The sequence below is a fragment of the Capra hircus genome, chromosome 6 (genome assembly GCF_001704415.2).
Source record: "Capra hircus breed San Clemente chromosome 6, ASM170441v1, whole genome shotgun sequence".
NCBI classification, from domain to species: domain Eukaryota; kingdom Metazoa; phylum Chordata; class Mammalia; order Artiodactyla; family Bovidae; genus Capra; species Capra hircus.
In genome coordinates, this window is record NC_030813.1 from 58,968,832 (window position 1) to 58,996,575 (window position 27,744).

At 38.7% G+C, this 27,744-nt stretch overlaps 1 protein-coding gene across 3 annotated transcripts in view; it reads left to right on the forward strand.

Annotated features, from left to right (window-relative positions):
- Positions 1 to 27,744, forward strand: part of WDR19 (WD repeat domain 19) — a 91,104-nt gene that overhangs the window by 29,437 nt on the left and 33,923 nt on the right. For all 3 annotated transcript variants that reach the window (XM_018049377.1, XM_018049376.1, XM_018049378.1), the window contains exons 15-26: positions 5,536 to 5,685; positions 7,573 to 7,720; positions 7,846 to 8,050; positions 10,759 to 10,918; positions 11,106 to 11,216; positions 15,368 to 15,477; positions 21,008 to 21,065; positions 25,023 to 25,163; positions 25,243 to 25,325; positions 25,807 to 25,890; positions 27,128 to 27,274; positions 27,601 to 27,725. In XM_018049377.1, coding sequence (XP_017904866.1) covers positions 5,536 to 5,685; positions 7,573 to 7,720; positions 7,846 to 8,050; positions 10,759 to 10,918; positions 11,106 to 11,216; positions 15,368 to 15,477; positions 21,008 to 21,065; positions 25,023 to 25,163; positions 25,243 to 25,325; positions 25,807 to 25,890; positions 27,128 to 27,274; positions 27,601 to 27,725 — 1,522 coding nt within the window. The remainder of the gene's footprint in view (positions 1 to 5,535; positions 5,686 to 7,572; positions 7,721 to 7,845; positions 8,051 to 10,758; positions 10,919 to 11,105; positions 11,217 to 15,367; positions 15,478 to 21,007; positions 21,066 to 25,022; positions 25,164 to 25,242; positions 25,326 to 25,806; positions 25,891 to 27,127; positions 27,275 to 27,600; positions 27,726 to 27,744) is intronic.

Consider the following 27,744-nt stretch of genomic DNA (forward strand, 5'->3'; position numbering starts at 1 on the left):
ATATGCTCAGTTACTCACTTGTGTCCAACTCTTTGCAACCCCATGGACTGTAGTTTTCTTCTGTCTTTGGGATTATCCAGGCAAGAATACTGGAGTGGGTTGCCATTTCCCCCTCCAGGGGATCTTCCCAACCCAGGAATCAAACCCACGCCTCCTGCATTGGCAGGCAGAGTCTTTACCACTGGGCCACCTGGGAAGCGTTATATGTGCAAAAAATTATTATATATGTATGTAGAGCACTTTGGTGTGATTTGCTATTATCAAGTGCTTTTGTAACTATAAGCAACTTTGATGGCACAATGAAAAGGACAGACTTTGGAGTCTGGACAACCTGGGCTCAAATACTAGTCCTCTTACTTGCTGCTTGACACTTCCCAGTCTCATTTTCCTTATTTTGATGCTTTCAGGATTTATTTTGATGACAAATGTAAGACACCTCATTTGACTTTAGCTATCCAATGCCTACATTTAGCAGGCATTTAATTAAAATTAATTGAAGATTGAGAATCCCACTTCAACCTTTTGGTCATTTGAACCACCAACACCCTGTACTCTTAGATGTTACATTAGCCACATATACATAAAGCATAGTTTAGTAATAGCATTTATATTTGTAAAACCTTTTAAAGATTTCTCAAAGCATATCATACCTGTTACCTTGCTTAGCCTCTAGAAGAATTCACTAAACTGGTTTAAAAACAAAGGCATTGTTTCCACATTTGTTGCTATTGTTCAGTTGCTCAGCCATGTCTGACTCCCCCATGGACTGCAGCACACCAGGCTTCCCTGTCCTTCATTAGAAAGGCAATTAATCACTGTTTCAAAGGTTCTCTTTTCTCACATTGTTTTTTTAAAAGAGCATATTTAAAAACATGCTTATTGCCAGAAGAGACACTTTTTAAATTTAAATTTGACCCAAAGTCAGTTTTTGAGCTTATATACGCAAGTAAGGTAGCTCTCATGTATCAGATAAAGTGGTGGTGATATGGTAAATAAGTAGTAAATAAATTAATAGTACATTTGTATAACATACAACAATTTATAAAGCCCTGATCTCATTTATTTTATCTCATTAACTCTATAAAATAAGCAGGGAAGCTATATATGTGTGTGTGTATATATATATATGTATGCATATATATGCTTATATATATATGTTTATATATGTTTATCTCTTTCACTCTCCTCTTTCATTTTCATCAAGAGGCTTTTTAGTTCCTCTTCACTTTCTGCCGTAAGGGTGGTGTCATCTGCATAATGAGGTTATTGATATTTCTCCCAGTAATCTTGATTCCAGCTTGTGCTTCTTCCGGTGCAGCGTTTCTCATGATGTACTCTGCATAGAAGTTAAATAAGCAGGGTGACAATATACAGCCTTGAGGTACTCCTTTTCCTATTTGGAACCAGTCTGTTGTTCCATGTCCAGTTCTAACTGTTGCTTCCTGACCTGCATACAGATTTCTCAAGAGGCAGGTCAGGTGGTCTGGTATTCCCATCTCTTTCAGAATTTTCCACAGTTTATTGTGATCCACACAGTCAAAGGCTTTGGCATAGTCAATAAAGCAGAAATAGATGTTTTCCTGGAACTCTCTTGCTTTTTCCATGATCCAGCGGATGTTGGCAATTTGATCTCTAGTTCCTCTGCCTTTTCTAAAACCAGCTTGAACATCTGGAAGTTCACGGTTCACGTATTGCTGAAGCCTAGGTTGGAGAATTTTGAGCATTACTTTACTAGCATGTGAGATGAATGCAGTTGTGCAGTAGTTTGAGCATTCTTTGGCATTGCCTTTCTTTGGGATTGGAATGAAAACTGACCTTTTCCAGTCCTGTGGCACCACTGCTGAGTTTTCCAAATTTGCTGGCATATTGAGTGCAGCACTTTCCTTAAAGCTCAACATTCAGAAATCGAAGATCATGGCATCCAGTCCCATCACTCCATGGGAAATAGATGGAGAAACAGTGGGAACAGTGTCAGACTTTATTTTTGGGGGCTCCAAAATCACTGCAGATGGTGACTGCAGCCATGAAATTAAAAGACGCTTACTCCTTGGAAGAAAAGTTGTGACCAACCTGGATAGCATATTGAAAAGCAGAGACATTACTTTGGCAACTAAGGTCCGTCTAGTCAAGGCTATGGTTTTTCCTTTGGTCATGTATGGATGTGAGAGTTGGACTGTGAAGAAGGCTGAGCGCCAAAGAATTGATGCTTTTGAACTGTGGTGTTGGAGAAGACTCTTGAGAGTCCCTTGGACTGCAAGGAGATCCAACAAGTCCGTTCTGAAGGAGATCAGCCCTGGGATTTCTTTGGAAGGAATGATGCTAAAGCTGAAGCTCCAGTACTTTGGCCACCTCATGTGAAGAGTTGACTGATTGGAAAAGACTTTGATGCTGGGAGGGATTAGGGGCAGGAGGAGAAGGGGACGACCGAGGATGAGATGGCTGGATGGCATCACTGACTTGATGGACACGAGTCTGAGTGAACTCTGGGAGTTGGTGATGGACAAGGAGGCCTGGCGTGCTGCTATTCATGGGGTCACAAAGAGTCGGACACAAATGAGCGACTGAACTGAGCTGAACTGATATATGCTTATATATCATGCTTATATCATGATAGCCACATAAAAGTGATATATATTTGTTTTTCTCTGACTTCACTCAGTGTGACAATCTCTGGGTCCATCAATATTGCTACAAATGACATTATTTCATTCTTTTTGTGGCTGAGTAATATTTTATTGTATATATGTACCACGCCTTCTTTATCTGTTCATCTGTTGGTGGATGTTAGGTTGTTTCCATGAACAGTTTTTTCTTTCAGTACCTTGGAGGTGTAGCTCCTCTGTCTTCTTGCCTACATTTACTCCAGTGAAATCTCTGTCATTCTTACTTTGTCCCTCTGTGTATCATCTGTCTTTTTCCTCTGACTGCTTTTAATATTTTCTCTTAATCGCTGGTTTTGAGTAAGTTAATTGTGAAGTGCTTTGATGTCGTTTTCTCCATATTTCTTGTGCTTGGGTTGTTGAGGCTTCTTTAAACCCAAGGCTTTATAGCTTTAATAAAATTTGGAACATTTTCAGCCATTACTTCTTCAAAGATGTTTTCCTCCCCTCTGTTTGCATTCCAATTTCAGGAACTCCAATTACACATATATTAAACTGCTTTAACTTATCCCACAGTCGATGCTATTTAAATTTTTTTACTCATTTTTTTTCTCAGTTTCATTTTAGACAATTTCTACTGCTGTATTTCAAGGTTGCTAGCCTTTTTTTTCTGTCATATTGAATCTGCCAGTAGTTTCATCCACTGTATTTTTCATTTCATACACCATAGTTCATTTGCAGAAGATATATTAGAATCTGTTTTTATATCTTCCATTTATCCATTTCAACATATGCCATACCATTATATTAACTGTTTTAGTTACCTTATTTGCTAATTCTAATATCTGGGTCAGTTTTGATTAATTATTGTCCTTAATAAGGGTTATGTTTTTTCCTACTTCTTTGCATACATGGTACTTTTTCCTTTTCGGGGTGCTGGATGTTTTGTATTCCTAAAGATACTTGTGAGCTTTGTTCCCAGAATACAGGTAATTTGCTTGGAAGCAGTCTGATCGTTTTGAGTCTTGGCTTTTATGATTTGTTAGGCAGATGTGGAACACTACTTTTGTTGTTTAGTTGCTAAGTTGTGTCCAACCCTTTTGCAACCCCATGGACTATAGCCCCCAGGCTCCTCTGTCCATGGGATTTCTCAGACGAAAATACTAGAGTGGATTGCTGTTTCCTTCTCTAGGGGATCTTCCCAACCCAGGGACTGAACCCCCGTCTCCTGTGTCTCCTCCGTGGGCAGGCAGCTTCTTAACCACTGAGCCATCAGGGAAGCCTGAAACACTGCTTAGTCTACAACTAATTATTTCCCACTTTTGAGGCAAGGTCTTCCTGAGTACTCCATCCAATATCCTGTGAATTACGTTTTCTAATCTGCCAGTTGGAAACAGTTGCTGTTCCCAATTCTCTGTGAGTGCCAGTCACTGTTTCCTCTAATGCCTTTGGATGGTTCTTCTGCCTGGCTTTGACAGTTTTCTAAGTGTGCAGTGATCAGTACTCTGCTGAAGACTCAGGGTGGACCCTCTGAAGATCTTCAGTGCTCTCTCAGTGCATCTCTCTCCTCTCTGGTGTTTACGCTGCAAGTCTAGCCACCTCCCTTCTGCCCCACTGGATCCTCAGCTCAGTCTCCGCAGCTCAGGGAGTCGCGCTCCACCTGCATGTTCCCCCGCTTTGCCAGGCTTGAAGACTCTCCCAGGGCAAAAACTGGAGCAATCACAGGACTTAGCTTGTTTCCCATCTCCAAGAGACCATTATCCTATGTTGCCTTATTCCAGTATCTTGAAAATCATTTTTCATGTATTTTGTCTGTTATTTTTGGTTCTTTTGAGTGGGCAAATTAAGTCCAGTCACGCCATCTTGGCCTGAATAGAAATGTAAGATGTTAACATGTGTTTTTATTTTAATTAAACTTTCTATTTTGGGATCATCATAGACTCACCTGCAGGTATAAGAAACAATACAGAGAGATCCTATAAATCCTTTTCCTAGTTTCCGCAATGGTAACATTATATTACATATCACAACCAGGGTATTGACATTAACAGGCAAGACATAGAACAATTCTGTCTCCACCAGGATCCTTCATGTTGCATTTATCTCCACACCCACTTTCTTCTTGCCTCTACCTTAATCCCTGATAACAATCTGGCTTTTCTAGTCTATTCCAGTGGTCTGTGTGTCTGTCCCTCCACTGTAGCTATTAAAAAAAAAAAGACTAATTTTCCCATTTTTTTTCACAACTGTTTTACCTATTCTAGTTCCTTTGCAGGGCCATGTAAATTTTAGAATAATCTTGTCTGTATCTACAAAAAAATCTTGTCTATCAGTTCAGGAGAAATAACATCTTTATTCTGACACCAATCCATGAACACAGTGTACCTCTCCATTTATTTAAATATTCTTGGATTCTTTCATTAGTGATTTTTAGTTTTTAACACACAAGTCCTATGCATGCTTTGTTAAATTTACACCTAAGTATTTCATTTTTTTGAGTGAGTTTAAATGGTATATTTTTAAATTTTGATGTCTACGTGTTCATTGTTGTTAGAGAACTATGACTGTATCTTGTGGGTTTTTGTTTATTTTAAACTTAATTTTCTAATTTGTTAACAGCAAAAATATTTTAAGTAATATGACTTGAAAGTTACTTTTAACCAATAAGAGTATTTCTTACAAGTGGAAAATCTGAAAATCAGTTAAGCCTTAATATGACTAAGGATGTTAGAACTAATAATAGACTGTTGACTCAGATGTACATACTCATTTAACTTACTTTCTTGGATCTGTATATAGTAAATATTATTTTTAGACTCTTCCTTGATCAAAAATATGACTTATTTTTTTCAAATTAGGAAATAGCTTAACATAAATGCTGAGAAGTCAGTATTTTCTTGACAACCTTTCATTTCTATGACTGGATTTTTTTTAGACTGGTGTTATTCAGTATTTCTACATTGAAGACTGGCAGTTTGTTAATGATTATCGACATCCCGTCAGTGTGAAAAAGATTTTTCCTGACCCAAATGGGACCAGATTAGTTTTCATTGATGAAAAAAGTGATGGATATGTCTACTGTCCAGTAAGTCTAGAAAAGTTTTCAAATAGTTATTTTTTAAAATGGCAACATATGAAAAAAGTGTTTTTAAAATATATTTTGTATGTAAGATCACTTTCTCTTAAACAGTGTGGAGAATTATGGTACTTTGTTATTATGTTTGTGGTATATTTGTGATTTGTTTTCATGACTTTTCATCTATAAAACTTTTTACATTATTTGTAATTTTTAAGTGTTAAAAACTCTTAGACTTTTTAATGGAAAGAACAGTTCTTATTCTGTATCATTTTAACCTTATTTATGGCACAGTACTACAGTGTATCTTCAGATAACATGAGTTTTCTCTCTGGAAATACAATAGCTTCAGAGAGCAAGGACTGTTCCCTGTCCTTTCTGCCCGCCTCAGTTGATTTTCCTCTTCTCTTAAAGATCCTGAACACTAAGGAAAGATTTTTTTTTTTAATCAGGTGATTTAAAAACAGATGAATCCATTTTTAGACATTTTTTATTGTTGTTCAGTCATTCAGTTGGGTCTGATTCTTTGCGATCCCATGGATTGCAGCATACCAGGCTTCCCAGTCCTTGACTATCTCATGTCCAAGATAAAGGAAGTTTTTATCTTGGAGGAGTTTGCTCAGAGTCATGTCCTTTGAGTTGGTGATGCCATCCAACCATTTCATCCTCATGTCACTGTCTTCTGCTCCTGCCTCCACTCTTTCCCAGCATCAGGGTGTTTTCCAATGAGTCAGTTCTTCACATCAGGTGGCCAAAGTATTGGAGCTTCAGCGTCAGTCTTCCAGTGAATAGTCAGGGTTGATTAAGATTTTTAGATTTAGTTACTCTTTTTTTTAAACATCCTTAACTTTTACAAGGCTTAATTTAGAAAAAAGGAAATATTGTGGTTTTATCTCACTTACTATTCTTGGATTTTTTTTTTTTAATATCCAGTTAGTATATTTTTGTTCATAGTTCACACAGCCTACAGCTGTGCTTGGGCTGAACCTTAGTAACTGTTCCCAGGTGTCTTAGCTTTACCGCAGTGAAGACACATTCCCTGAAGATAGCTCTCACTTCACGATATACTCTCCTAGATAGTAAAACTTCCTTCCTCCCTTTTTCTTTTTCTCTTTTCTTTCTTTTCTTTTCTGTCTTTGACAAATGTATAACAGGTTTCAATAGAAGTGCCTGGATTATTTATTCAAAATTCCTAATATTCTAGTTCTTTCCAACCCATTTCTCAGTTGCAAAATAAATGAGGAAAAATGACCTGAATGTAAAGATGACCTTGAGTTCCCCCTGCTTAATAAGGAAATTCAATCTTGTAGAGATTTCCTTTCAGGATATATATATAAACCTATCTGCCTGAGTTTATAGGAATATATGGGTTGATTTTTTTTAATAGCTTATATTACTATAATTACAGTTTGTTGGAATACATTGTCGGAATGCATGTTTTTAAATAAAATGTATCAAGTAGAATTTATTTAGATCTCAAATCAAGTATGAATTATTTGTTTCTTCTCTAGTTGGAGCATTTCTGTACCCAATATTATTGATAATTTTCTAAGCACAAGTGTGTTCATAGTTAATATTTCTGTTATCATTCTGAGCAACTTTAACTTTTTTTCTTAACCTGAAGTTTTGTGTCCAGACTTGTAGTTTTTCCTGCAAATTCACCAAATTTTAGATAAAACCCTTGACTTTGCATGTAACTACAGTTTTTTTTAAAGCCATGCTTAGTATAGAAGAGGGAAAAGAAACTTTTCTTCATTTATCTTGGGATGTTGATGAGTTGAATATGAGTTGGTAAGCTTTACCAGCTAAGACTGCAGACAAGCTCCATCCTACAAAGGCAAATGATAATGGTTTAAGTGCAGATTTGGGTAAAATCTGTAAATCCTTAATTTTTAGGTTAATGATGCTACCTATGAGATTCCAGATTTTTCGCCAACCATTAAAGGTGTTCTTTGGGAAAACTGGCCAATGGATAAAGGTGTATTTATCGCCTATGATGACGATAAGGTATACACGTATGTCTTTCACAAGGACACTATCCAAGGTACTTAATCACTTTTTTGTATGTTTGTTGAGAATTACATTTCCATTGCACTAAAATTAAAACATTCTTTTTTTAATGTGTGTGCTATTAGTTTTCAACATTAAGGTGTCTGTTTTATAATATAGGATCCAAGGTCATTCTGGCTGGTGGCACCAAAGTTCCTTTCTCTCATAAACCTTTGCTGTTATATAATGGAGAGTTGACCTGCCAGACCCAGAGTGGAAAAATAAACAACATCTACCTTAGCACTCACCGCTTCCTCGACACTTTAAAAGACGTGGGGCCTCATGAACTGAGGCAGGTGCTGACACAGACTTTAATGCTAAAAAGGTATGGCTTAAACACTTCTTGTGGAGCTTCTCATTTCCTTTTGTGATTTTAAAGGTCAAATCTTGTGAAAGTAGATGGAAAGGAATTCCCTGGCCATCCAGTGATTAATAAGACTATACTCTTCCAATGCAGGGAGCACAGGTTCGATCCCTGGTTGGGAAACTAAGGTCGCACATGCCACACAGCATGACCAAAAAAAAAAGATGGAGATAATAGGATTTACTTCACGGGATTATCATGAAGCTCGGATATGATCGATTTGAGAATATATGTAAATTCTAAAGGAAAGGCTTTTGTACTATGGGAAAAGCCCATCAGAACAAAAAGGGTTTCTAATCTCCCAAATAGCACAGTTATTGTGAAATTCTAATAAATGTAATTATTTCAACACTCCCTTAATTTCATCATAACAAAGTTTAATTTTATCTTACTTGAGATTTTTTTTTCCCCTGCTTTCTCCTCTCACCTCTTAGGACCACAGTGAATTCCTCTGTGTAAATGTTGCTCTTCCTCAGGGTCCCTTGGGCTCCTTTCTTCTCTTTTCACTCTAATTATTCTTCCAGAGTGAATCTCCTCAAGTGAGTGAAGTCGCTCAGTCATGTCCGACTCTTTGTGACCCCATGGGCTGTAGCCCACCAGGCCCCTCCTTCCATGGGATTCTCCAGGCAAGAGTACTGGAGTGAGTTGCCATTTCCTTCTCCAGGGGATCTTCCTGACCCAGAGATCGAACCTGGGTCTCCTGCATTGTAGGTGGACGCTTTACTTTCTGAGCTATCCCTGCTTTTTCCTCTCACCTCTTAGGGTGACTGTGAATTCCTTTGTGTAAATGTTGCTCTTCCTCAGGGTCCCTTGGGCTCCTTTCTTATCTTCTCACTCTAATTATTCTTCCAGAATGAATCTCCTCAAAGGTGGTTTCAATACCTTATATATGAGATTAACTCCGGAATATGCGTCCTTGACTTAAACCTGTATCACCACTGCCTCCCAGTCCTGTGTAGCTGGGAGTCCACGAGTTCCTCAAACTCGCGCCATCATCTTTCCCAGCCTCCTTTTCTCCCCCTGCCCAAATCACATTGTACACATGCCCTACAGTGCACACCCACACCCACGCATACACACCCACACACCCCCAGGTCTTTTTCTCCTCCACTATTCCCCCACCTTAACTCAGGCCTTCCAGTGGAGTAATGTGTAGCAGAGCGACTCTGACGGCTCTCTCTCCAGGTAGCCTCAAGACAATCTGTTCTCCACACACTTTGGAAAATGTGAGTCTGATCCTCAGCGACTTCCCACTGGCTTTAGGAAGAGACCCCTATTTCTCGGGGACCTCAGCCTGACATACTCAGCTCTTGCTGATGTAATACCAGCCTCACCTGCCCCGACTCCTCCAGTGCTCTCTGTCCACTGACTGCTTGAATTCAATAATTTTTCATGATTTCCTGCCTTGGCATGCGCTGCTTTCGCATCTTAGACTGCCCTTCCCTGTCTGTGTAGGTAGTAACGCCTCATTCTCCACCATTCAGCAGGGCCCTCTCCTCCAGGAAGCCTTCCCTGAAGCCCCTGACCACTGGCAGTGTAGATTGAGGCCTTTCTCATGTGTTGCCTCAGAGCCAGGATCTGGTGTGCAGAGTGGTTTAGAGCACATTGTCTCTTACCACTAGGCTGGTTTTTTAAGGCCTCTAAGCCTCACTTTCCTCCTTTATAAAGAAGAAATAATAATAATATATAGGGAATAGGGTTGTCAGGGTGATCCAGTGAGATAATTTATGCAAAGCACTAAGCACAAAGATGCACATATTACAGGCACTCTGGTACCTCTGCCATGCTGTGTCATAGTCCTCTGTTTACTCACCTGTCTCTTCTGCCTTCCCCAAGTGTGATCACCTAAGGACAGTGACTACATTTGATCCTTACATCTTGGTTCCACACACACATCCTGGCACATAGCAGTGCTCAGTGAGTGTGTGTTGGGTGGAAACTAGATTGATGACTAGATGGGGAGGACAACATATTCATTAATATAGGAGTCCCACAAAAAGTCTCATTGACATTTGTGGTTAAGTTTTAAACCAGAAGTCAGTAAGCTTTTTCTGTTGTGGTCAAAATGGTATTTCAGGCTTTAAGGGCTATAGGGTCCATCACAACTACCCAGGTTGGTTGTTGGAATGAGAGCAGCCCAGACAGGCCATAAAGGATAGGTGGGCTGGTGGCTGTCTTTCACTCACACTTTATTTCCCAAAGCAGGAAGCTGCAGGCCATAGTGGGCTGACCTATTTTAAATTTCCCAGCTTATAGGAATAGAATACTAATGTTATTAGACTTATATGACAGCAGAAATAATTTTCATATGTGTGTCAAGTAAACCAAAAAATAAATGAGTAGAATTAGTTACTGATGAGGGAGGGTGGTTACACAGATTAATTCAATAAATTCAGGAAAAAACATCTATACAAAAAAGGAAGAAAAGTTTATGTAGTTCTTTTATAACTTGGAAATGATTAAAGATTGAAAAATATTTTTGCAAAATTTATCTAAGGCATAACATTAAATTACATACAGTCTAAAAACTGCCTGCTGCTGCTGCTAAGTCGCTTCAGTCTATGCGACCCCATAGATGGCAGCCCATGAGGCTTCCCTGTCCCTGGGGAAAACTGCCTAGTAGGAAACAAATAGAGCTCCTTGATTATGCTTATATATTCAAATGCCAGGTTTTCTGATGCCTGGGAACTGTGCAAGATTCTCAATGATCAGACTGCCTGGAATGAACTGGCCAGAGCCTGTCTACACCACATGGAAGTGGAGTTTGCAATCCGTGTTTATCGGACTATTGGAAACGTTGGCATGGTGATGTCCTTGGAACAAATAAAGGTAAACAGCATCTTATGGGAATTATCAGATTAGCATATAAATGATACTGAGTCAAGCATTTAAATTTCTGCAGTTAGTCTTACCTAGCTCAAAAACTGATAGATACTACCACTTCTTCCTAAGCACAGTCCTTATATAAAAATTAAACCCTTGAGTTTCCTCTCATTAAAACTGTTTTTATTTATAGGGAATAGAGGACTACAATCTTCTGGCAGGACATCTTGCCATGTTCAGCAATGACTTCAACCTGGCTCAGGACCTGTACCTGGCATCCAGCTGCCCTGTTGCCGCCCTTGAGGTAAGGCAGCAGATGAGGGAAAGAACGCACAAAGAGGCTCTCGCCTCTTTTAAAGAGTTAACATCTCTCAGCACCAGGCACCACATGCCTTCCCCCTCCTTGAACTCAGACTTCAGCTTTAAGAACCCCTGAGTATTCATTAACCTTAGAAATATTTTCACTCTGCATTCTATGGAGCAGTAAAAGGGATGGTATTGTAACATTACCAAATAATTTAGAGTCAGAGTGTATCCAAAGAGAACAGATTCTGTAACTTACAAAAACACAAATGAAAACAGCCATCATTTATTGAGTGCTTACGTGTACCAGGTACTTTTCTAAGTGTTGACATAAATATTTTAATTCATTCAACCCTCACAACACTCCTGTGAGATAATACTATTATTTTCTCTATTTTCCAAATGGGAAACCTGAGGCACATTTATCATTTACTGTGTGACGTTCTCTTGTGTGTGAAGAGGGGTAGGCTTGTGTATCATCACTAGTTTCCCAGAGGTGAGCATTACGAGGGAAGGACCAGAACAGAATGAAGGACCCAGGGCCACATGAGGTAGGAGAGCACTGTGGCTGTGTAGAAGAGCAGTTAAGAATGTGGACTTTGGAGTTGGGCGTGACTGGTTTCAAATCCCACCTCTGTGTGCCCTGGGACAAGTTATTCCATGTCTCAGTGCCCTAGATCCCATTTAAAGGAGGGATAATAATATGTAGCCCATAGGGTTGCCGTAAAGATGTAAGAATGAGATTAGATCTTTGGGAACAGCGCCAGCTTGACTGTAAAGACACAGATGGTGGCTGTCATCACTAACATTGTTCCACCTCAGCCAACATTTCCACAGCCACATAGAGAAAGCACATTTGCTATTGATTTCACGACTTCTCTTTTTCAAATTGTTCTATAGCAAATTCCATTTTTAAATTTTAAGTGGACTGAATGTTAAGAAAAAAATTAGATGGTTTTCCAGTGTTATTGGCTTCCCAGGTGGCATTAGTGGTAAACAACCCACCTGCCAGTACAGCAGATGAAAGAGATGTGGGTCCGATCCTTGGGTCAGGAAGATCCCCTGGAGTAGGAAGTGGCAGCCCACTCCAGTATTCATGCACGGAGAATCCCATGGACAGAGCGGCCTGGCGGGGTACAGTCCATGGGCTTGCAAAGAATCAGACGTGACTGAAGCGACTTAGTGCGCATTATTATTTGAGAGGACTGGGGACACCCTGAGAAATTTTCAGATCTTGGATTGGTATGTGCTAGAGTAGGAACAAGGCTTCCCTGAGTGAGCGCAGAGATGTCATCCTCACTCTTCCGCATTAGCTGTGGACACTTGTCACGTGCTCCTGGCTTCGTAAAGGATTTAAGCTGATGGCTTCACAGTGGGAAGCGGTGACTGCACCCCATTGTTCCTTTAACCTCACTTTGAAGGCTGACAGGTTAGCTAAGTAAAAACTTTGGAGGCAAAGTCCTACTGCTCAGCCCTGCCACACACTAACAGTGAGACTGTGTGTGCAAAACTAGCCTCTCTGCCTCAGTTCTGGATCCCTAAAATTGGTACAGGAACAGCTCATTATAAAAGGCCTAGTTGCGGAAAGTAAATAGGCTAATGTCTTAGAGTAGAAAATATCACTTGCAAAATGTTAGCCATTGTTAATTCTGTACAAAGGGTGAATAAAGTGAGGAATGAACTCCAGGAGATTAATGGTTTACTCTTTAATGGTTAGTTTTTATTATTAATTTTAAATGAAACAAAGATGAATATTTTAATGATAAAAGGAACAATTCACAAAGAAGATATCATAAACCATTAGACGCTTAACAACAAAGAAACAAAAGACATAAAGCAAAAATCAGAAGAAATAAAAGGGAAAAGAAGCAATATATAATATATAGTGAGATATATTAACATTTCTCTGAGACCATTTTATCAAGTGCAAAAAGAATAGGAGCATCTTGAATGATGTCATTAATAATTTAAATATAGATTTATATTTAATTAATTTATGTTAATCATATCCTGTGTGCTTGTATGCTAAGTCACTGCAGTCATGTCCATCTCTTTGTGACCCACTGGACTGCACCCACCAGGCTCCTCTGTCCATGGGATTCTCCAGGCAAGAATACTGGAGTGGGTTGTTATGCCCTCCTGCAGGGGATCTTCCAGACCCAGGGGTCAAACCCACATCTCTTATATCTCCTGCACTGGCAGGTGGGTTCTTTACCACTAGTGCCACCTGGAAAGTCCTAATCATATCCTACACAAATATATTTAAAATTTTGTATCTCATATGTTATTAGATGTCCATAGGACATTTACAAAAACTGAATTTCAAAAAGTAGAATTCTTTTTTGTGTCTGTGATTCAGTTATGCATATACACATTATTTCTGAAATTTTCCAGTATAGGTTATTACATCATACTGTTCCTTGTGCTATATGGTAAACCTTTGTTGCTTGTTGCATATCTGTTTTTTTAATTTGGAAATCTAGCATTCTATTCATACTAAGAAAAACAAGTGGAATCAAAATTTCGTTAATTTTTTAGTTAGGCAAAAATTCATAAGTTTTTAAAAATATATATATGTTTACAAAAGCTTTTCTACTATTCTTGATAAAGACTTGAGAAAGAACATCCAAAAAAAGAAAAGATGGAAAATTGGAAAACATAAACAAAATGAAATGGGAGCACTCAATATGAAATAGAAAGAAAAAATGAAACAAAATAGATAAAAATGAAAGATCCTCATATAGTCCAGGTGTTTTATTATTTATTTATTTTTAATTAATTACTTTATTTCGCTTTACAATATTGTATTGGTTTTGCCATACATTAACTTGAATCCGCCATGAGTGTACATGTGTTCCCCATCCTGAACCCCCCTCCCACCTCCCTCCCCATCCCATCCCTCTGGGTCATCCCCGTGCACCAGCCCCGAGCACCCTGTGTCATGCATCAAACCTGGACTGGCAATTCGTTTCACATATGATATTATACATGTTTCAATGCCATTCTCCCGTAACATGGCTGTTCATTAGAAACTGGAGCTCTAGCAAAAAAAAAAAAAAAAAAAGCAATCCCTGGGCATTTGTATTTGTATTTTTCAAAAAAATTCCAAGATAATTCTGATATCCATATGAATTTTAAAAAGTGATTACAGGTTTTTCTATTAAATGGTAGTTTTGGTGATACAGAATTCTATAATTTTTCTGTTGACCAATCATAATACAATGGTATTAAGTGAGTAATAGTTACATAATCACAATAGTAAAAAGATGTTTCTCAGTATTTGCAATCAATAGCCGGACAAAAAATGAAAGATAATTACAATTTCAAGCCATAATGGAAACATGATTAACCTCACAATATAAAATAATTACATACAATTTTGGAATTGTGAAATTGTGCCCCAGACACAGATAAAAGACCTCAGGAGTCAGAGACAGAGACATGTTCACATTTTATTTATGTTTGCTACTATTCATCTCATGATACAGGTTCAGATTTTCTCAGAAAATAAGATTGATTCCTATAGTAAGGTATTTCTCAACTTTTTCTTTATCATCTCCCCTCTGAGAAGTTTTAATTTAGTTGATTGAATTAATTTTAATTCAATTTAATTTTTTCCTAGTGAAAGTGAAGTCACTCAGTCATGTCTGACTCTTTGCGACCCCATGGACTATAGCCTACCAGGCTTCTCCATGCATGGGATTCTCCAGGCAAGAATACTGGAGTGGGTTACCATTTCCTTCTCCAGGGGATCTTCCTGACCCAGGGATCAAACCCGGGTCTCCCGCATTGGAGGCAGACACTTTAACCTCTGAGCCACCAGGGAAGCCCTTTTCCTATTGAGACAAATTAAATACTAGAGAGAATAAGATTTTGTTTAGGATTGAGTTTTGGAGGGCCATGAACCGCTGTAATAGCCACAGGCCCTGGAAGGCACAGGCTCAGTAGTTGTGGTTCACCAGCTCTTGAGCACAGGCTCAATAGTTGTGGCACACCACTTAGGATCTTCCCGGACCAAACCCATGTCCCCTGCATTGGCAGTGGTCCATTGAGCCACCAGGGAATGTAATCACTTTTATTAAAACCAGCACTATATGGTAACTGTGCAGAATGATTTGCTATTTGAAATTAATATCTTTCTCTTTCTAATAGATGAGAAGGGATTTGCAGCACTGGGACAGTGCTCTGCAGCTGGCAAAACGTTTAGCCCCAGACCAAATACCGTTTATATCAAAAGAATATGCTGTTCAGCTTGAATTCACGTAAGTCCTCATCTTTATATGTTTCAGTCAGTATCTAATTATTGAATATCTTCAGTTCTAAACCGCTATTCATTATAAGGCCATTGATTTAATAATTAAATCCATGGATTTAATAGTGGCTTCTTAGGTAGAAAAAAACCATATTAATTATACATCCAAAAATGTTTTATTCTAACTAATGATGTCTTATCCGTGTATCTATCCACTCCCTTTCAGCATCAAAATCTCAGTTTGGGTCTAAGTCTTTTCCATATTTAGAATTGTTTTGAATTGAGAAATATTGTTTTGAAACACATTTGGTCAACAACAGTTACACATAGTGTCAAGGTGACTCTGCTTTTCTTAATTTACGATCATGACCTTGACCTCTTTGAACACTTTGAGGATTTGCAGTGTGAATTCAAGGCCTGGTGAAAGATACAGGCTTTGTTCTACAACTCTATTTGCTTCAACTTGTACTTCTGCTCTTTAAGATTGAATTGCACACGGATAAAAATTCATCAGTTCGTGTTGCAAATCAAGCCAGAAGCTTTTCTAGGTGAAGCTGCAGCGCTTGAGTAATAAGCCCTGCTGATGCATGATGAATATGCTTCACAGATCTCACCTGCCTTTGAAAATACCATAATCTGTTCTGAGAGCTTTAGAAATTTCTAGTGTTCTTAATTGCTGCTGCTGCTAAGTTGCTTCAGTTGTGTCCGACTCTGTGCGACCCTATAGACTGCAGCCCACCAGGCTCCCCCGTCCCTGGGATTCTCCAGGCAAGAATACTGGAGTGGGTTGCCATTTCCTTCTCCAGTGCATGAAAGTGAAAAACGAAAGTGTAGTCACTCAGTCGTGTCCGACTCTTAGCGACCTCATGGACTGCAGCCTACCAGGCTCCTCCTCCATGGAATTTTCCAGGCATGAGTACTGGAGTGGGTTGCCATTGCCTTCTCTGTCTTAATTGCTAGACAGTGTTAACTGTCAGTAGTCTTAATTGACAGACTATACTTTTTTACTTCAGTCCTGCCTAAAAGCGTAATTTTAGAGGGAATTCAGGATCCAATTTTAGACTTGCATTCAGCTGTGGTTAATGTCACTAATGCAGATGCCTGCAGACAAGAACTGAATCATTTATTGACAGATACAAGTTTGCAAGTATATGTAGTTGCAATGACAACTACATCATAACTGGACAATTTATTATAGGATATATTCCACTTTCAAAAATTATAAAATGGGAAAAACACTGCTTCTTGAACAAAGAAAATATGGTTCTAACATTAAAAATCATTTTTATGTAGTTCCATTTTATTTTCATATAGACTTTATAGTCATTGAGAATATTGACAGATAATAGTTGTAGAAATTACTCTGTCAAAAAGTACTCTTTCATTTCTAACCAGGATACCTTATTTAAAAGTTCCCATTTTGCAAATAAAAGCTTTTTGGAGATTTTATTTCTTCATAGTCAATCTTAATCTGCCCCTTAGAGTTAATCCAATATGTTGAAAAGAACAAACAGGAATCTTAGTGCATAACTCAAGAGAGGAGGCCCAGTGCCCTGGCCCTGCATCTCTGTCCTGTGAATGACTGGGGCTGAGAGTAAAGAGAAGAGGGTCACTGCACTGGGAGATGACCCACCCTCCCCTGTCAGAGCACAAGCACTTGAGGAAGCTCTGGAACTATCCAGAAAACTTCCCTTGTTCCTCCTTTCGGGAGAATCAAAGTCTTTGTAGCAAACCCTCAAAAACTGTCTCATCATAGTCAGGTGAGCTGAGCCAGTTGAAAGTCTGATGTTATTGATACTTTTTTAACCGTTTTTGCTCAACATGTGACTGTGAAGCCGCCAGTTTCCATAGTTTTCACTGTTTCTATGCTGACCCCTGGGTCCTGATCTAGGTATGCACCCCAACACCCAAATCAGGAGACTTACTCTTGTGATAATCATAACTAATTAGGTATAGCTCATCACTGTCCAGTACCCCAGTGGCTACCAGGTGCTGATTTTTAAAAAATATTTATTTGTTTGGCTGCACCAGGTCTTATTTGTGGCATGTGACCTCTTAGTTATGGCATGTGGGATCTAGTTTCCTGACCAGGGAGGGATTGCACCCAGGACCCTTGCATTGAGAGTGTGATGTCTTAGCCACTGGACCACCAGAGGAGTCCCACCAGCTGCTGAGTTTGATTCTAAGGCCCTGGGCCTCTGCTCAGTTCCAACAGTCTTTTCCATTCCACATCCAAGACATTGATTAGATCAAAGAAGGACCTATCTGACATCTGTGGGAAGGATTAGCTCTCCAGTCTGACATTAGAATCATGAGCTAGGGCCACATGAGAGTTCCAAAATAAATAACATGAACTAAAATACCATAAAAAAAAAAAAGTAAGGGTTCCCAAGTCTCAGTTTCAGTTCAGTTCGGTCGCTCAGTCGTGTCCGACTCTTTGCGACCCCATGAATCGCAGCACGCCAGGCCTCCCTGTCCATCACCAACTCCTGGAATTCACTCAGACTCATGTCCATCGAGTCGGTGATGCCATCCAGCCATCTCATCCTCTGTCGCCCCCTTTTCCTCCTGCCCCCAGTCCCTCTCAGCATCAGAGTCTTTTCCAATGAGTCAACTCTTCACATGAGGTGGCCGAAGTACTGGAGTTTCAGCTTCAGCATCATTCCTTCCAAAGAAATCCCAGGGCTCATCTCCTCTAGCATCTCTTAATTGGGTTGCTCAAAGGAAACCTCAGGTTCCTGAAGGAGGAACCATCAAGAGACATCTCTATCTGTGTTGATGTAATTGGGTCCAAATATTGGAAATTCCTGGGCTTCCTGGGTAGTTCAGCTGGTAAAGAATCCACCTGCAATGCAGGAGACCCTGGTTGGATTCCTGGATCGGGAAGATCTCCTGGAGAAGGGACAGGCTACCCACTTCAGTATTTGGGGCTTCCCTGGTGGCTCAGATGGTAAAGAATCCGCCTGCAGTGCGGGAGACCTGGGTTCAATCACTGGGTTGGGAAGATCCCCTGGAGAGTACATGGCAACCCACTCCAGTATTCTTGCCTGGAGAATCCCCATGGACAGAGGGGCCTGGCGGGCTACAGTTCATAGGGTTTCAAAGAGTCGGACACAACTAAGCATAGCACAGCAGCATTAGAAACTCCCACGTAGGAACACTGCTGACTGTGAAGCTCTGGGCTGTACAACAAATTCCTTGTAACCAACAGATGAGGAAATTGAGTGAAGCTGAGGGAGGTTGACTGGTCTAAGCTGATTTTTCAGAGCTGATTAATTTATTCTGGAGGAGATGGTTTCTTAAAGGACAATGGATCTCCAGATGGATACTAAGCAATCACTGATTCATTCTGTTGCAAGCAGTAAGAATGAACTGAGGTAATAAATATGGCTTCTAGATATGCAGATCCATATTAGCATCCGTAAAGAATCTGCCTGCCAATGCAGGAGACAGGAGGCAAGAGTTCAATCCTTGGGTCAGAAAGATCCCCTGGAGAAGAGAATGGCAACCCACTTCAGTATTCCTGCCTGGCAAATCCCATGGACAGAGGAGCCTGGCAGGCTACAGTCCATGGGGTTGCAGAGTCGGACACGTCTTAGTGACTAAACAAACAACATGATACTTTTTATCAGAATAAGAATCAGGGCCCTTAATACTGTCATCCCCAGTATTTTCCTTAATTTCTACACAGATTCTCTCAATACATATTGCACTTATAAATACTGGGTATTTGTGGAAAAAAAAAAACCAAACATTGCTTTTTATGGTCTCATGATTGTCTTTAGAACCCCAAAGGAAAGGAGGAAAGGAAAGTTTGTCACACAGTTGTGTCCAACTCTTTGCAATCCCATGGACTGTAGTCTACCACATCCTCTGTCCATGAAATTCTCCAAGCAAGAGTACTGGAGTGGGTTGCCGTTCCCTTTTCCAGGGCATCTTCCCCTACCCAGGGATTGAACACGGGTCTTCTGCATTGCAGGCAGATTCTTTACCAACTGAGTTACTAGGGAAGTCCCTTAGAACCCCAAAGGAGATAATTAAACAAAAGTGACCCCAAAATTTTAATGTAGCTCCCCAAAATGCCTAGCATAGTACAAAGTTAGTACCTTACACTCTTAGCATAATTTAGCTTAATACTTACTTTTAAAGTAGCGAAATAAGTTGCTTGTATATTTTTGAGATTAGTTGTTTGTCAGTTGCTTCATTTACTATTATTTTCTCCCATTCCGAAGGCTGTCTTTTCACCTTGCTTATAGTTTCCTTTGTTGTGCAGAAGCTTTTAATTTTAATTAGATCCCATTTGTTTATTTTTGCTTTTATTTCCAAAATTCTGGGGGATGGATCATAGAGGATCCTGCTGTGATTTATGTTGGAGAGTGTTTTACCTATGTTCTTCTCTAGGAGTTTTATAGTTTCTGGTCTTACATTTAGATCTTTAATCTCAAAAATATACAAGCAACTTATGCAGCTCAATTCCAGAAAAATAAACGACCCAATCAAAAAATGGGCCAAAGAACTAAATAGACATTTCTCCAAAGAAGACATACGGATGGCTAACAAACACATGAAAAGATGCTGAACATCACTCATTATTAAAGAAATGCAAATCAAAACCACAATGAGGTACCACTTCACACCAGTCAGAATGTCTGCAATCCAAAAGTCTGCAAGCAATAAATGCTGGAGAGGGTGTGGAGAAAAGGGAACCCTCCTACACTGTTGGTGGGAATGCAAACTAGTACAGCCACTATGGAGAACAGTGTGGAGATTCCTTACAAAATTGCAAATAGAACTGCCTTATGACCCAGCAATCCCACTGCTGGGCATACACACCAAGGAAACTAGAATTGAAAGAGACATGTGTACTCCAATGTTCATCGCAGCACTGTTTATAATAGCCAGGACATGGAAACAACCTAGATGTCCATCAGCACATGAATGGATAGGAAAGCTGTGGTACATATACACAATGGAGTATTACTCAGCCATTAAAAAGAATACATTTGAATCAGTTCTAATGAGATGGATGAAACTGGAGCCGATTATACAGAGTGAAGTAAGCCAGAAAGAAAAACACCAATACAGTATACTAACACATATATATGGAATTTAGAAAGATGGCAATGATGACCCTGTATGCGAGACAGTAAAAGAGACACAGATGTGTAGAGCAGACTTTTAGACTCTGAGGGAGAGGGAGAGGGTGGGATGATTGGGGAGAATGGCATTGAAACATGTATACTATCATGTAAGAAACGAATTGGGGAGGGAGGTGGGAGGGGGGTTCATGTTTGGGAACGTATGTACACCCGTGGTGGATTCATGTCAATGTATGGCAAAACCAATACAGTATTATAAAATAAAGTAAAAAAAAAAAAAAGTAGCAAAATAATGGCCTGCATTTCAAAGAATGCATGCGTAAACATTGTGTATCTCATCTTTCATGTGCTTAAGCAACTCAGTGACAGATTATGTTTTAAATCTTGTATATGTAAACAAGATACTTAAATGTGAATTAAAATTCACTCTTTTTTTTCCAGAGGTGATTATGTAAATGCTTTGGCTCATTATGAGAAAGGAATAACAGGTGATAATAAGGTAACCTTGAATTAAGATAAGATATGCATAGTTATCTTCAAGTTTGTTGTTAGTTTCCTGTAAGAAATACTCTTATTTGCATTGTATTTATTTAGTATGAAGCAGGTGAGCCTTTTTTTTTTTCAGTTTATTAACAACTTTGCAAGGACATTGTTAAATCATTTTAAAACACTTTGACCTCTTAAAAACTGACATTGATAATATTTTTATCTGTCTGAAAAAGCTTTGTTTTCCATTGCACCCTAAATATGAGCTTTTTGTTGAGGTTGGGAGTAAAATTTGTATCCCTTTCCACTTCCAGGCTAGCTATTATTTTCATAAGGCTTTTCGTTTCACTCTTAATACGTTTCAGTAACTGCTTTGAAAGTGAATTCCCAGTCCATAAAGGTTTTTCTGCCATTTTATTACTCATGCTGTATCTTGTATGATTAACCTGGTAAGCATATACTTTACCCACCATTCCAGTCCATTATCTTGTCCCAGACCATCTCAGAATTTAACTCAAGAAGCTAAATTTTACGATAAAAATTTATATTTTTGTTAGGTGGGATCAAGATTGAAAATCTTTTTATTTTCTGTTTTATATCTAGCCTTTTATTACAAAAGTGATAACAATGTCATTATAGTCAATTTGAAAAATCACCAAAGTCTGTTAACCTTCCAAAGTGAGAGTTCAACATTCTCTCCTCCAAACCCAATCCTTAATGATGACTACTGGTCATGATCTTATATATTTCCATCCAGAATCTCTTCTAAGCATATAGATATGTATACAATAGGCAATTTTACTAAAAATGAAATCATTCACTTCCATTCTCTCAGCAAAGATCAACTGAGAATCTGTTCTGTAAAAGAAAAAGAGCATTTTGCCTTATGGTCTTTCCCAGTCAATACATATGAACAATTTAATTTTTTAAGAGCTTCTAAACTTTGATTGTTTGGATGTATCATGGTTTTTTCATCCACTCCCTTGTTGAATTCAAATAACTATCAGTTCAGTTCAGTTCAGTCGCTCAGTCATGTCCGACTCTTTGCGACCCCATGAATCTCAGCACGCCAGTCCTCCCTGTCCATCACCAACTCCCGGAGTTCACTCAGACTAAACGTCCATCGAGTCAGTGATGCCATCCAGCCATCTCATCCTCTGTCGTCCCCTTCTCCTGCCCCCAGTCCTTCCCAGCATCAGAGTCTTTTCCAGTGAGTCAACTCTTCGCATGAGGTGGCCAAAGTACTGGGATTTCAGCTTCAGCATCATTCCCTCCAAAGAAATCCCAGGACTGATCTTCAGAATGGACTAGTTGGCTCTCCTTGCAGTCCAAGAGACTCTCAAGAGTCTTCTCCAACACCACAGTTCAAAAGCATCAATTCTTCGGCGCTCAGCTTTCTTCACAGTCCAACTCTCACATCCATACATGATCACTGGAAAAACCATAGCCTTGACCAGACTGACCTTTGTTGGCAAAGTAATGTCTCTGCTTTTCAATATGCTATCTAGGTTGGTCATAACTTTTCTTCCAAGGAGTAAGCATCTTTTAATTTCATGGCTGCAGTCACCATCTGCAGTGATTTTGGAGCCCAAAGAAATAAAGTCTGACACTATTTCTACTGTTTCCCCATCTATTTCCCATGAAGTGATGGGACCAGATGCCATGATCTTCATTTTCTGAATGTTGAGCTTTAAGCCAACTTTTTCACTCTCCTCTTTCACTTTCATCAAGAGGCTGTTTAGTTCCTCTTCACTTTCTGCCACAAGAGTAGTGTCATCTGCATATCTGAAGTTATTGATATTTCTCCTGGCAATTTTGATTCCAGCTTGTGCTTCTTCAAGCCCAGCGTTTCTCACAATGTACTCTGCATAGAAGTTAAATAAGCAGGGTGACAATATACAGCCTTGATGTACTCCTTTTCCTATTTGGAACCAGTCTGTTGTTCCATGTCCAGTTCTAACTGTTGCTTCCTGACCTGCATATAGGTTTCTCAAGAGGCAGGTAAGATGTTCTGGTATTCCCATCTCTTTCAGAATTTCCGACAGTTTATTGTGATGCACAAAGGCTTTGGCATAGTCAGTAAAGCAGAAATAGATGTTTTTCTGGAACTCTCTTGCTTTTTCCATGATCCAGCGGATGTTGGCAATTTGATCTCTGGTTCCTCTGCCTTTTCTAAAACCAGCTTGAACATCTGGAAGTTCACGGTTCACGTATTACTGAAGCCTGGCTTGGAGAATTTTGAGCATTACTTTACTAGCATGTGAGATGAGTGCAATTGTGCGGTAGTGTGAGCATTCTTTGGCATTGCCTTTCTTTGGGATTGGAATGAAAACTGACCTTTTCCAGTCCTGTGGCCACTGCTGAGTTTTCCAAATGTGCTGGCATATTGAGTGCAGCACTTTCACAGCATCATCTTTCAGGATTTGAAATAGCTCAACTGGAATTCCATCACCTCCACTAGCTTTGTTTGTAGTGATGTTTTCTAAGGCCCACTTGACTTCACATTCCAGGATGTCTGGCTCTAGATGAGTGATCACACCATCATGATTATCTGGGTCGTAAAGATCTTTTTTATATAGTTCTTCTGTGTATTCTTGCTTCTTAATATCTTCTGCTTCTGTTAGGTCCATACCATTTCTGTCCTTTATCGATAATTATAATTATTTGGGGGTTTGTTTCTATCAAATACACTGTGGTGAATATTCTGCCTAGTATTAACATATGTATCTTAGCTACTTAAGATAGTATTTCTGCAGGTTATATTCTTACAAGTGGGATTTCTACATCATGAAATGTGTGCTTTCAATTCTTTAAACTGTGAGATTGCTCTTCAGAAGAACTTGTGGTAATTCATCCAGCTGTGCATGAAAGTGTTCATTTCCCCCATATTCTCTACACTACCAATCTCTACCAGTTTGATCAGCATTTGTATTTAATTTTATTTTTTGTGTGTTTGATTATTAGTGAAGCCAAGTGTGTTTTATTTATTTATTGGCCAATTGTATGTTTTTTAAATTAATATGAATTGCCTAATTAAATCCTTTGCTCATTTATCTCTTGGAGTTTTGACAATTTCTTTGTTTGACTGCATCTATTTTAGTTCATTCTTAACTGTATTATTAAATAGTCACCACTAGCCACATGGGGCCATTTAAGATATTTAAAATTAAATAAAACATAAAACTCAGATCCTCTGTCACAAATAAGTAAAGGTTTTATGTTTCATCATGCCTAGTAGAGAAATCTTTAATTTGATAAATGTTTTTTCTCTTAATTTTATTCGTAGCATAGCTATGTACCCAGTGTTATTTCCTCTCACATAAAATTTTATACCAAGAAGACTACAAAGATATGCAAGGTATTATGACAAAGGTGCAGTAAAAATTTGGCCTTGAGCAGAAAAGATCTAGACTTCTAAAGAAGAGAATATGACTTTGTAACAGATGATTTAAAAAAAAAAAAAGATTCAGTATTATTTCAGAATCTTTAGATTTTCAGCAAAGACTATTGAAAGTAAACCATAACCTTTAGGCTCATTTTAGATTTAAATTGTTTGGCTAAAATATATCATCTTTACAAATGAACTTACTTAGAAGACAGAAAGAGACTCACAGAGAATGAACTTATGGTTGCCCGGGGAAAGACTCGGGGGACAGGATAGTTAGGGAGTTTGGGACAGACATGTACACACTGCTATACTTAAAATGGATAACCAGCGGGAATCTCCTGTATAGCATGCGGAACTCTGCCCAATGTTATGTGGCAGCCTGGATGGGAGGGGACTTTAGGGGAGAATGGATACACGTATGTGTATGGCTGAGTCTCTTTGCTGTTCACCTGAAGGTATCACGACGTTGTTAATCGGCTATATCCCAATACAAAATAAAAAGCTTTTAAGAAATAAACAAAAATAAAATACATCGTTTTAAGCTAGGGTGTGATTTGTTAGTTATTTGCCTTCTAATTTCAGGAACACGATGAGGTGTGCCTGGCTGGCGTGGCCCAGATGTCCATAAGAATGGGAGACATCCGCCGAGGGGTCAACCAAGCCCTCAAGCACCCCAGCAGGGTCCTTAAGAGAGACTGTGGAGCCATCCTGGAGAACATGAAGGTAGCGTTTCCTGGAAAAACATATTTATGAGGTCTCATACACAATTAAACTGGTATTTGATAATCTCATTCTATTTTAGCAATTTTCAGAAGCAGCTCAACTGTATGAAAAGGGTCTCTACTATGACAAAGCGGCATCTGTGTACATCCGCTGTAAGAACTGGTAAGAATCTGCTGTAAAGTGTGTTCTGAGCAGGTTGTGGAAATGAGTGTGTGTCGACGGCCTCCCCTCTGGTTTTCTTGCTCCTGCTCCCAACTGCACAGCTATTGCCTCTGTCTGGGCCTTCCCTCCATTGCCTGTTTTTCTTTATAGATTGGTTCATCTTAATAGTTCTTTTTCCAAAGAACAGCACATTTTCTTGGTTTAATATGGGGAAATAACCTGATCAGATAAATTACTAGAATAAAAAACCCCTGTTATCCACAAAGAGTCAATGAACTAGCCTTCATTTTCCCACAGAGGGTGGGCTGGCGGGGTCAGCGGCCCGAGAAAAAGCAATTAAATCTTTTCACTGTAGGGGCCAAGATTTTTTTAAGATCATGATAACTGTTTCTTGAATCCAAAAAGTTAACATCTGATTGTAGGAAGCTACTTTTGGAGCAAATGCAGTGCTGACATTATTCTCCTCGACCTACGTTTCTAGGGCGAAAGTTGGTGAGCTTCTGCCTCATGTTTCTTCTCCAAAGATTCACTTGCAGTATGCCAAAGCTAAAGAAGCAGATGGGAGGTTTGTGCAATGTCTCAATTTTACACAAATCTAAAAGGATGTTTTATAAAGTAATCGTTGATATCTGCAACCTTTAAGAAAGGCAAAAACAGAAAACATCTTTACCCTCACCTGGCTTGAAGTGCCAGGCTATTAAGTTTTCCCCATACTTTATATAGTTCATCCAGTCCTTTATGTATTTATATGTGGACTACAATCTCATTTTTATTTGAAGGTTAAATACCAGAAGTTGAAATTTTGATATAATTATGGCATGAAAATGAAATTAGACAATAGTCATTTTATTAAGGAGGATAACTTACAGAGGCAAAGAAAAGTGAAGAAACATGAATTTCATGGCTGCTCTGTTTAAGCTGAAAAACAGGATTACAGTATAACAACAGATTGTTGGTACTTTAAATAGACAAAGATTTTCTGGAACTTAATATAAGAAACTCAAATGCACTGGGAGGAAATGGGCTAAGACAAGGAGTGCCAGAGGAGGAAATACAGTTATGAAATTATATTTTATACAAACACAAAAAAGTTCCATCTCACTAATGGTAATTAAATTAAAGCAACAGCATATCATTTTAACTTATCTTGGGAAAAGATTTATTTTAAACTAATAACCATATTGTCAAAAAGCACTTGTTATGCATGACTAATAGGACTGTAAATTTCTAAAGTCTTTAGAAGGTTATTTAGCAATACGTATTAAGAGATTTTTAAAGGTTACTTCCTTCTACTTTTAGAAAAGTAACCTTAAGAAAGAGATACACACTAAATGTCTTGTTAAAATGGAAAGAGCTAGAGAGCTCATGGAGACGGAACAGAAGTCTTGAGCTCCATCTAGAGGTCAATACACAATGATTTTATAGGTTACTGTTAAATTGTATCTGTAATTGTGAAAAATTCCTGATTTTCTGTTTGCTAAAATAAGCCTGTATTACTGTTATAATCTTTCCAGTTTAACAAAACAGTAAAATATAAAAAATTGTATATATGTGATTCAGATGAGAAAACACAGTTCATTATTGGTATTTTACTGTTAGTTTATCAAACCTCTAAAAATAGCATATTTTAATGAAATGGTTCATGGTATTCTTTCTGATAAAAAATAAAGAAGTACAAGAAAAGTGAGCAGCCACCATCAATTTAAAAAAAAAAAAAAACAATGTCCCAAACATTTATTGACATTTTTCTCCCAAATATGACAGGGTTGAGAAAGTTTGTTTGAACTAAATATCTCTTATAGATACAAAGAAGCTGTTGTGGCTTATGAGAACGCGAAACAGTGGAACAGTGTGATCCGCATCTACCTGGACCACCTCAACAATCCAGAAAAGGCTGTCAGTATTGTCAGAGAGACCCAGTCCCTGGAAGGAGCCAAGATGGTAGCCAGGTGATGTAATGCGCTATTTTTGGACTTCCAAAAACCAGCCTTTAAAGACAGCCCCCACTTCCCCTTGTCAACAAAAATCATTTCAAATGGAATATTTATTCTTTCTTTTCAAAATTATATCTTCTAGGTGTTTAAATTCAAAGGCTGTTTGTTATGGTCAACATACGAGAGTATGTTTACCGAATATAAACATATGGTATAGAACTACAGTTTACCCACTGTGTTTTTACTTTGGAATGGTTTCTCTGGCTTGAAAAAGATTTTATTTTGTGAATGACAGACTTCTTTTAAATCAGTCAAGCTAATTAAAGTACTCTTTGCTTTAGATTTTTTCTACAGCTTGGTGACTACGGATCTGCCATCCAATTTCTTGTTATATCCAAATGTAATAACGAAGCTTTCACACTGGCTCAGCAACACAACAAAATGGAAATCTATGCAGACATTATTGGTAAATATCATTGTTTTCC